This window comes from Scyliorhinus canicula, chromosome 1 (assembly GCF_902713615.1).
Source record: "Scyliorhinus canicula chromosome 1, sScyCan1.1, whole genome shotgun sequence".
NCBI classification, from domain to species: domain Eukaryota; kingdom Metazoa; phylum Chordata; class Chondrichthyes; order Carcharhiniformes; family Scyliorhinidae; genus Scyliorhinus; species Scyliorhinus canicula.
Window position 1 is genome coordinate 60,762,692 of NC_052146.1, and position 11,200 is coordinate 60,773,891.

General features: G+C 46.9%; 1 protein-coding gene across 1 annotated transcript; it reads right to left on the reverse strand.

The window, feature by feature from the left end:
• Nucleotides 1–2,253: 2,253 nt before the first annotated feature.
• Nucleotides 2,254–10,716, reverse strand: xbp1 (X-box binding protein 1). Its single transcript, XM_038791411.1, is given in 6 exon segments — nt 2,254–3,327; nt 3,330–3,400; nt 5,186–5,349; nt 9,185–9,304; nt 9,591–9,687; nt 10,347–10,716. Coding segments are annotated over 6 exon segments (1,143 nt in total). The 5' UTR covers nt 10,553–10,716; the 3' UTR covers nt 2,254–2,842.
• Nucleotides 10,717–11,200: the final 484 nt, after the last annotated feature.

Sequence of the window (11,200 nt, forward strand, 5' to 3'; positions counted from 1 at the left end):
GTGGTTCCCCAGATGGTACAGCAGAACTGGAGGTGGACTCCTGTGATTCCTGCCCTGTGACTCGGGATCCCTTTGGCGGCTGTTTCCTGGGGCGGCCCAGCCTGGATGGGCCAGGCTGCAGCTCGGGCGACTGGATGGTGAGCTGACAGCCTGTCCTGCCCGCTGCCCACCAGATGCACCTGGGACGGAAGGGGGGGGGGGATCTGAGGTGCCGCGGTGTTCCGGGACCTCCCCTACAGGGGACCCGGGACGGGCCCCAGCACCTCCTCCTCCCTCGGGGTGCCCGATGGCCCCCGGGCCTCTACATGGGTCGGGGTGCGAACGGACCGGCCATCCGGCGCCCCCCGGACACCTGGCACTGCCAGTCCTGGAGGCCCATGCTGGTATCGACAAGGGTCTGCAGGTTTGCAGCCATGGAGCTCAGGGAGTTGCCCATCCCTGCCTGTGACCGTGCGGCACCGGCTAGCACGAGACTGGGGCGTCGTCTCCGTGTTGCTCCGGGTCTCTCCCTCTCTCGTGGCTGCCTTGGGGCGTTCCGCGGGCGTCGCATGCCAGAGGGGCCGGGTCTCTCCCTCTCTCGTGGCCGCCCTGGGGCGTCCTGTGGGTGTCGCATGCCAGAGGGGCCGGGTCTCTCCATCTCTCATGGCCGCCCTGGGGCGTCCTGTGGGTGTCGCATGCCAGAGGGGCCAGGTCTCTCCCTCTCTCGTGGCTGCCATGGGGCGTTCTGTGGGTGTCGCATGCCAGAGGGGCCGGGTCTCTCCCTCTCTCATGGCCGCCCTGGGGAATCCTGCGGGCGTTCGGCATCCGCAGGGACGGGTGCCTTGACGTTTGGTCCTGCAATACACAATACAGCAGCATGGTTAGACACGCAGGCGGTGATCGGGGGATGTGGGGGAGGGGGGATATGGGGGACATGGGGAGGGGGTCGGTGGGCGATATGGGGGAATATGGGGGAGGGGAGATATGGGGGAGGGGGGATGTGGGGGACAGGGGATATGGGGGAGGGGGAGGGGGATATGGGGGAGGGGGTGGCTCACTTGCTGGAGGGCCCCCGACCTCTGCATCGGCAACCTCCCAGTCCTCAGGTCCGCTTGCCAGTTCCAGGGCCCTTTCCTCACGGACGGTGAGTGGTCTTTCATCAGCTGGGCCCCCTCCAGTCCTCTGACGCTCCCTGTTGTTGTGTGCGCGCTTCACCTGTGGGGGGCGGGCGGGTGGGTAGCAGGGGTAAAGGGCAACAGTGTTAGACAGGTATATGAATGCACGCCAGCGTTTGCGCGTATATTGGCAGAGGTGCGCAGCACATTAGGGTTAGGGTTGGGTTAGCGTCAGGATTGGTTGCACCTGGGGGTGTGCCGCACATCAGGGGTGGGGGTTGGGACTCACCCTGGCGAGGTCGTTCACCTTCTTGTGGCACTGGGTGCCTGTCCTTGATGTCACAGCCACAGTGCTGACGCCCTCTGCCACCTCCTCCACAGGCGTCGGCTGAGGCGTGGGACAACCCTGCAGCCATGTCCGGGGTACAGGGCCTCCCTCCTCTCCTGTACTGTGTCCAGGAGCGCCTCAATGTCGTGCTCCTGGAACCTCGCGGCTGCGAGCCATCTTAGCGGGTCTTCCGGGGTGGGGGACCGTCTGTTGTGCTGAGACACCCTGCGGCGCCAAGTGACGCGGCACGTCTAGGGCAGGTGGCGCTGTTGCGAACGGCGTCACGCCGTTGCTAGCCCATTCGGGCCTGGAGACTTTGCGATGTTTGAGGGGGCCCCCGACGCCGGAGTGATCCGCACCGTTTGTGGCGCCGGTTCCCGGCCATCGCGCTGGTTTTTGGGAGAATCCCGGCCCTGTTCTTATTGGTTTTCTCTCCTACAAGACATTCAATCAAACTCATCACCTTTTGTTCACTTTTGCACGAAGGTTGTAAGTACATCTTGTGGAACCCAAACAAAGCATTGGTGAGCTTGTGCAATGGCACAATCACTGAACACAAGATTTTCAGTAATTTCATTGCAGTGTTAATGTAAGTCTACTTGTGACTAATAAAGATTATTGTACACTCATTGGACGAGGTAAAGCCTCAGTGAAATTGCTTTAATTATTGAACTAACAAATGATCTAACATCGATTTTCATCCAAAGAATTGCCAACTTGTCCCGGTTGTCAATTTTCAACGCCCATTCTTCATGTGCTAGCTCAACCTCAAAATACTATCTTCTGCCGTGTAATACCTCAAGTTATTTTTCAGCATAACACAGACTACAGTTCATTGCACTTTTTTTTTTTAATTGCACAAATTTAAATATTAAAATTGAGAAGCATCTTACAGTTACATACAGCCAATGGTGAAAATCAGACAAGCATTTACATTGTAAATTTTTATTACAGGAAAATTAGTATATAGTATGCATCCACACACAGGAGTGGCTGATCTGTACACCACAGCATTGCAATATCCCAGTACAATATATTTAATTGATGTTAAAATTTGGGACAAAATTTGCAGTTGCAAACAAGGATCACTGTTTGAACTTCAACTCGTCATCGAAAATCGGGTATGCAAGAAAGCAATGACAACTAAGATACAGGCTTACATATCAATTTCCGATTATATAGACTGGTGCATCATGAGGAACTTCCAGTCCTCTTGGTGGTACACTGGGACCTGTACAGAGAAAGCCAAATGCACAAGTGTTTGCTTTATGGTTACATTTTCAAACCAGTGTTCAAATAGCTGAAACGTTATGGTACAAACAAGGCAACTCGTTTTAATATGGTCTTGGGTAATACAAGCAAGTTGCCCTGGATGTACTCGACAGAATCCAGCTCTACTTGACCCAAACTTTGGGACCATTTACACTGCTATTAATTGGGGGAAAAGTTCACTTGTGAAAGTGTCCTCCCAGCTGTTATCCAGAGTTAGTGGGGAGGACATATCACTGAGAGGAGATGGGGATCCTTCATAATCAGAGTCACTGGAGGAATCTGTAGGACAGGTGGGCTTTTCCTGATTTTGCCTGGATGAAAGAATGTTTGTAAGTCCCAGTTCAGTGATGAACTCGTCTTCCAAGGGTTCCTGTTTGAGCTCCACTTGTAAAGGGGCTTCAGCTATTCCTTCATCCGTGCCACTGAAAGATGCTTGCTCAATTTTGATGGCAGTTTCGCTGCTCTGTACTAAGCTGGCCTCAGCGAGAGGCTTGTGGTAGAAGTGGTCAAAGTGGATCAGTTCATTAATGGCTTCCAGCTTTGTTGATGGGGCCCCCAGAGGGGCAGAGTTGGAGGATGGTAGGGAACCATTGTCTTCATTGTAGGCGCAATCCCCCAGGTTAGCAAAGGATCGAGATTCCTCTTCACTGAATCGGAGCAAGGCTTCTGGGTCAAAGTAGTCCAGAAAGCCCAGGAAGAGATCAGACTGGAGTGAGAGAGAAAAAAAGTCAGTTAGATGTTTTCTCAGCATTGACAGGTCAAGCATAAATGATGCAGAAATTCAAACGGTGAAGTATGCAATCATGGGATGCAAAACAGCTTCAATTCAGGTAATATGGTCACACCCTTGCTCCTGATTTTAGGACAATGAAGATGGATAAGAGGCTCTTTATGAACATTTATAAAATAATGGAAGATGACAAGGGCCATCAACCACATTCAAGCTTCCTTCAAAGCAGGTTTCTGCTCATCCCCTGGAAAATCTTAGTATAATCATTCACACATCACGTTCTCAAACTATTATGTGATATTGATTTCTGGAGAGGAGATTGATGGTATATGTTAGAATGCAGAAATTTAAGTAGGATGCACGCCTGGTTATAATTTATGAAAACAATATTGGATAGAGAAAAATAAAAAACAAAGCAGTTTGTTTCATATTGGGTTGGGACATGTGCTAGCTAGCTTGAGATTATTTTATTCCAGGATAAAATCCACTCAGGACAGGTTTAAACTGCTGCCAAGATGTTCTGAGTGTATAACAGTTTTTGATTGAAAAAAAAAAGTGTAGAAATGTGTTCAGTCCAAACAAATGCTCAGTCAACTTTCGTACATGGTGCCCATTGAGAATATATTCAAGGCTAGTACAGTTTAAAAGTTACAGAACTTCAAAGAGAAATTAAAGTCAAAATTACTTTCTAATTGAAGCCATGGTTGCACTTGACTGACATTTTGTCTCAGGGTGGGGTGGGGGCAAGATGTCTGAATGCAGCCCAGTGCATTATTTTCAGGTTGTTTACAGTCCTCCTCATTGGAGGGGAATGGGGCAACCTCAAATCAAGTTCCCATTGAATGTGGGTTGGATAAGTGATCTGACCTGGGCAAAACATCCAAGAATGTCTGCAGTGTGATCTGCTGCTATAGCAGAACTACTATATTGAATCTCAAATCTTAGGAGACGGTGAAAATCCTGGTGCATTGAAGTGAAAGCAGGTTACTTGCCCAGTAAAAGGAGCCACCAGGTGAAAAAAGATTAGTACAGAATGAGTATTGCTGAAACAAAACTATTCAGGGGAAAAAGAAAAACAGTTCCTATTTTCAGTGTTGAGCGTGGGATATGGAAGATATAACACATTGTTTTGAGACTTGTGCATATGAGGAGGAATGCAGTCAGCAGATTTTTCCCTCCCCTGGCTGATGCTGCTGATAAAACCACCTCCAGACATTCAATTGCCACCATCACTTCCTGTGCAAGTTACCGCTTTAAAAACAAAACCACAGCAAGACCCGAACCATAAATTGCTGAATCGCTGCTCCCAACTTGCCCACATTAGTTCAGTTGCCCACAATAGTTCAGTATTTGCGCTTCTTTTTTTAATTTCCTATCCTAATTAAACCATCTGGGGACTTCTTAAAAAACAGCAGGAAACACTTGGAAGCTGCCATGCAATTTACCAGCACCCTGTTTAATGAATGAATTAGTTATTCAGAATGGAGATGTCTGTCAAAGATAATGATATTTCGCTTCTGGTCAATCCAGTGTTTATTTCTAGACACTTGTCTATTTTCCACTGCCCGACAACTGGTTAAATGCAGTTTATCAAAGTGCAGCAAAAGATGGCTTGTTAAGCATGCAAGACAGAACTACAAGAGTTTCACGGGAATTGCTAGACGTGCGACTTGCGAGCTGTATGGTAACTTAGTGGTGGTCCCAGAGGTGCTTTCACCCATTACCCACTCTGCTGCCCATCTGGGCCGACCCCAGTCTTACCTCAGAGTCTGAAGAGTTATTGCTGTCAGAATCCATGTGGAAGTCGTCAGGCTGGCACACATCTGGGCCTGCACCTGCTGCAGAGGCACACGTAGTCTGAGTGCTGCGGACTCAGCGGACCCAGCTGCCAGGCTGATTTCATCCACTCTGGCCTGGAGAAGTATCTGCACGGCAAAAAATAAATCAGCACAAAAGATCTAACTACTCAGCACTGAGCATTCATTAATAACCTGCGTTTATTTATCTATTGCAGCTCAACAGAATAAACATGAGCTGGTCTATACATTTCTTCCCCCTCCATCTCTCCCCTCCCCTTCTCCCACCAGGTTTCAATGGTGGGGGTGGGCAGGGGAAGAGAAGAGAGCTTGGAAGACAAACTCCAGCAGGTGAAGTCCATTCAACCCCAAAAGTCTGCTCAACCATTAACATTGCTGGCAGCGTTAGATTACCTCATGGCAGCCAATTCGGATCATGGCACCCACCCTGTATAACCCAGCCCCCATGCACCAAGCCACAAAAAGAGATAGAGCAGGCAACGGAATTTCGGACAACGGAGGTATGTTTGGGAATATCTGCAAAGATGAGCAAGGCAGAGGTTTGGTGAAGTACAGTGGGTGGAGGAGAAGGAAAGTGGTTGGACCAAGGGCCTAAGCAACTGAATACATGGCTGACAATGGTGGTGCAATGATAATGTGGGTTGGAGAAGAGGGACAGGCTCTATTGCCAATATTCAACTACCATACAACCTGTTTGGAATTGCAAACAGAGCATTTACTTGGATATGAAGTTCTTTCTCCCCACTGAGAAATAAATAGTGTTCTTGCACTGGAACATTATACAATAATATTACTTTTTAAAGCAAGTGGAGAGGTGGGCACAAATTGTCATGGCCACTTTAACATTCACAAATAACACTTCAATAATTCACATCAGTATCCTCTGTCAAACGCAAGCTAATTTACAGCAAGTGTCTTCAAAAGCAGGATACCCCCATCAGGTCAGAAAATTAACCAGCCCAAAATTCAGGCTTTAATGCAATACTGCAGTTAAGATAGATACAGGCAAGATTCAGGTAGCATAGTGGTTAGCACTATGGCTTCAGAGCACCAGGGTCCCAGGTTCGATTCCCAGCTTGGGCCAATTATCATAGAATTCGCAGTGCAAAAGGAGGCCATTCGGACCATCGAGTCTGCACCCTACCCAAGGTCAACACCTCCACCCTATCCCCATAACCCCACCCAACACTAAGGGCAATATTGGACACCAAGGGCAATTTATCATGGCCAATCCACCTAACCTGCACATCTTTGGACTGTGGGATGAAACCAGAGCGCCCGGAGGAAACCCACACACACACGGGGAGGATGTGCAGACTCCGCACAGACAGTGACCCAAGCTGGAATTGAACCTGGGACCCTGGAGCTGTGAAGCAATTATGCTATTCACAATGCTACCGTGCTGCCCCCAATGTTTGCGGAGTCTGCACGTTCTCCCAGTGTCTGCGTGGGTTTCCTCCGGGTGCTCCGGTTTCCTCCCACAAGTCCCGAAAGACATGCTATTAGGTAATTTGGACATTCCAAATTCTCCCTTTGCGTACCCGAACAGGCGCATGTGAGGCTTTTCACAGTAACTTCATTGCAGTGTTAATGTAAGCCTACTTGTGACAAGAAAGATTATTTTTAAAAATTTAAAATTACCATTTTGTGTCACAATTTGTAATGGGGCACTAAGTACATCAGAACTTGGTTCCCATGATTGTTCATATGAGTGTGCAATGATTGCTGGGGTGGATGGATACAGAACGACAAGACCAATATGCTGTATCAGGAAATGCCACAGTACATCAAATTTCAGACTTTTCTTCAGGGATGATCCCAATTTCCTTCTCTACAGTAGTTTCCTTACACACCATACCATCTAAGATAGCTGAAATAAAGTATTTCCACCCTCCCTTTAAAAGAAAGGTTTTAAGTCCTCTGTAATTAAATATTTGTCATCCAAGCGCCTTAAAACCTAATACTTCAAAAGGATCAAACTAGAACCTCAGTACAAATATTTCCAGCCTTTCATTCCAAGAGGTTACGTAAAATGGTCGCACCTCAATAGGCAATGATTTGGAAAAGTGGATTCTAGTTATTCTTGCACTTCAGATATGATCACCCCTCATTCTGGTAAATTCAAAGACATATAAACAGATTCTACTCGATGTAGCCTCAAGTCAATCCTGTCATTCAAAAGAGGCCAATAAACCTTTGTTGCATTCTGAGGGCAAATGTAAATTCCTTGGGCAAGGTGGTGAAAAACTGTACACAGCACTCCAGATGCAGTCTTCCCAAAGCCAGAAACAATTGCAAATAGACATCTTTGCTCTTATTAGAGGGATTGGAATATAAAAGTAATTTGCCTCCTAATTCCATGCTGTACCTGCAAAGTTAACTTTGGTTTGCTCACAAGGACACCCAGGTCCCTCAGAATACTAACAACTTCCAGTCTTGCTATTTAAAATATTCTGCTTTTCTATTTTTACAACTAGTCAATAGCTTCATATTTCTCCGATTATATGCCTGCTCACTTAACCCATCTATATCACTTTGCATCTTCCTCACAGATTATGTTTCCACCTCACTGCAGCTGCAAACATGGTTATATTATACTGGGTGTCCTCATCCAAGTCATTGATTATAGATTGCAAATGGAGGTCCAAGTACTGACCTGTCGCTAGTTGCAGACTGCCAATTCAAACTGCTGTTTATTCCTACAGTTTTCTGTCCATTAACCAATGCATGCTAATATATTGGGGCAGCATGGTAGCATTGTGGATAGCACAATTGCTTCACAGCTCCAGGGTCCCAGGTTCGATTCCGGCTTGGGTCACTGTCTGTGCGGTGTCTGCACATCCTCCCAGTGTCTGCGTGGGTTTCCTCCGGTTTCCTCCCACGGTCCAAAGGTGTGCAGGTAGGTGGATTGGCCATGATAAATTGCCCATAGTGTCCAAAATTGCCCTTAGTGTTCGGTGTGGTTACTGGGTTATGGGGATAGGGTGGAGGTGTTGACCTTGGGTAGGGTGCTCTTTCCAACAGCCGGTGCAGACTCGATGGGCCGAATAGCCTCCTTCTGCACTGTAAATTCTATATCACCTCCAATTCCAGGAGCCCTCTAAAGTCTTTGAAAATCTAAACATCACATCCACTGGTCTCCATCCTCCCCCCAAAAATGCTAATTCCCATTCAGAAATATGTTGACTTTCCCTTTGTCTGTTGCAAAATATATGCTCCGTTACCACATCCCCAACAATAGATTAGGAATCAAGGAGGGAAGAGTGATAACGCCAGGAGTGTTAGCGTTGGGTAGGTCAGGATGGAGGACTCGCTATTACACCATCCAGGATTCAAGACAAGCTGGATTTTCATAGTGAAAATTAAAATTCCTGGGCGGGGGGGGGGGCGGTTAGGAGGTTGAAACAGGAGATTAGTAATATGTGATTGTTGAGAGTCACAAATTGTTATCAGACTGGGACAATGACAGATTCCAATTCATATGGTTAAGTTACTAAAATCCTGAGCACGGTACAATGGCTCAGCTTTTTTCAAAGAAAAAACAAAGAGCAGTTATCAGCACTTCATCGAGAACAACCTGCAAAGTTCATCCTGACCAAAAATAATCTATTTCAAATCTTAATGTATGCAAATAATCCACTAAGCAAATTGGAAACTGGCAGGTCACCAAGTTTTGGAGGGCGTGGGTGATGGTGCAATTACACAAAAGCCCAATTCTGGGCCTCACAGATATGAACATTTCTGTCTCCTGGTTACCACAGCTGACCTGCCGGTTTGGGCAGCTCAGATTCCAGGACATGGCGCCTTCCACCAGCTCGTGAGGATCCAGAGGGTTAAAAACCATTCACCGCTGTCTCAGTGCAACAGCAGCATTGCCACTATATATATATATTTTTTTAATTCCCCAAACTTGAGCAATTCACAGTCCGTCTCACACATTTACCTTCTCTTTTTCAGCATCCAACACTTCCATGCCTAGCCTCTGTCTGAGTTCCCTGTTCTCAGACATCAGGCTGTGTGTCTTCTCATGTAGGAGTCGGTTTTCTATCTGTAGTTTCTGATTCTGTGGGGTTCAAAAAAGAGGGAGGGGTGAGTGGGAGAGAAAAGAAACTTTGAATGTTGTGATCCAGAACAAAAAAAGTTTTTTTGAAATCCCTGTGCCGGATTTTTTAAAAAACCTCCAGCCCCCACCGATCCCACTGGGGAAATAAATTGGAGAAGGGGAGAAACTCCCAAAAAAGTCATTGCTTTTCAACCTGAATCGCTGCTGCAATCCGAGCTGGAAGACTGACTCAGTCTTTATTGAGGACTTTAAATAAAAAGGGAGGATGTCAATCCCCCTCCCTCACCTCGGATTCCATCTCCAATACTTGCTCTTCAAGTTCAGACATGCGAGCTTTTTTCCTGTCTCGGGCTGTCTGTGCCGCCACTCGGTTCTTCAGCTTCCTTTTTAAGTAAAAAAGAACAAAAAAATAGTTACTTCACTCTAAAGCCTTCAATCAGATGCTGCGTAAAATGAGAGAGATACAGTGTTGCTTAGTTCTCAAATCCTTCAATCCCCAAATTAGACAGATAGTGAATAAATTGTTGCTTCAGTCAATCCCTTGATTTTGCTTAATTAGAGAGATACTGAATAACATTGTTGCTTCATGAATTCAATGCATTGATATTGTTTAAAATATGAGACGGTGAATGAATTGTTGCTTCATTCCAAGTCCTTCAATGAGCGCTTGTTTTTGATTAAAATTACAGGAGGGGGGGAATGTGTGTATTTTGAGTGAGTCAAAGGTCGAGTGTGTCAGTGAGTTGCGCAAGCCCAGCCTGAGCTGCCACGCAGGCAGAAAGGAATCAGGCACTAAAAGGGAGAATTGAGACAGAAGTGAGGGGAAAAGCCTCACTGCTCAGCCCAGCAACGCAATCGCCGGGTCGGCGTTCAAACATGTCGTTAATCCGGTCGCACACAATGAGAAAATCCGCACTGACAGCCGCTCCAATCCCACTTTAACCGGTGCTGCAGTCACTCCGGTCGAAAGCCCCCATTCGCTGCCCTGCCCGTGTCCCCCCCACCTTGTTGGAGCAAGCTCCCCTCACCCCTACTCCCCTACCTCCGCATTGCCTTCTCCTCGGGGCTGAGGTGAGTGAGCCGCTGCCTTTTCCTGTGCCCGTGGCCGGCTGCTGCCGGAGCCGAGGGCGAATCGTTCTGGGGCGGGTACACCACCGAGATGTGACGGCTGACCTCCAGGCCGTTCTGCTGCTTCCCTCCCGGGATCAGCAGTACCTTGGCCGAGCCCGCAGTGTTCATCGCCACCATCCTCTCGCCCTGACAATGTGTCGAGGGAGGAAGATTCAATGATACTTTTTTGTTGTTGTTGCTGCCCCCTTGCCCCCCCGATGCCAGGTGGGTTATTACAGTGAACCAGGCGGGGGTTTCTCTTCCTCTCTGACACTCCGTCTGATCTGATACTGCACCCCTGGGTCAATTTCAACTGTCGTGTTTTAATACCATTGGTTGAGCAGCCTGTGCATCACCGAAACCCTGCAGTCTTATTGGTCACGTCGATGAGTAACTAATAAAAGTAATAGCTCAGATGGCGACAGTTCTTGTTTATTAAGTTGCTGCAGTCATTACACACACATATATATATAATCACACCCCTTAATATCATGTACCTCTGTAACCATAATAAAGTATAACATTATCACGCATATATTAAACCTATATCTACCAAATATATATAATACAGAATATGGATATATGAGGCATACAATATACACAAATAACTAAGAATATTTCTCTGTGTATATATTTAATTGGGTTAATAATAATTATGCATGTGTTTATCTAATTGTATTAATCATAATGTATGGGTGTGTAACCATCTATAATTATGTATGTATTTTTTGAGTACACATCTTATACGGTTCTATTTTAATTGCTGGAAACTTCCTCGTTCATGTC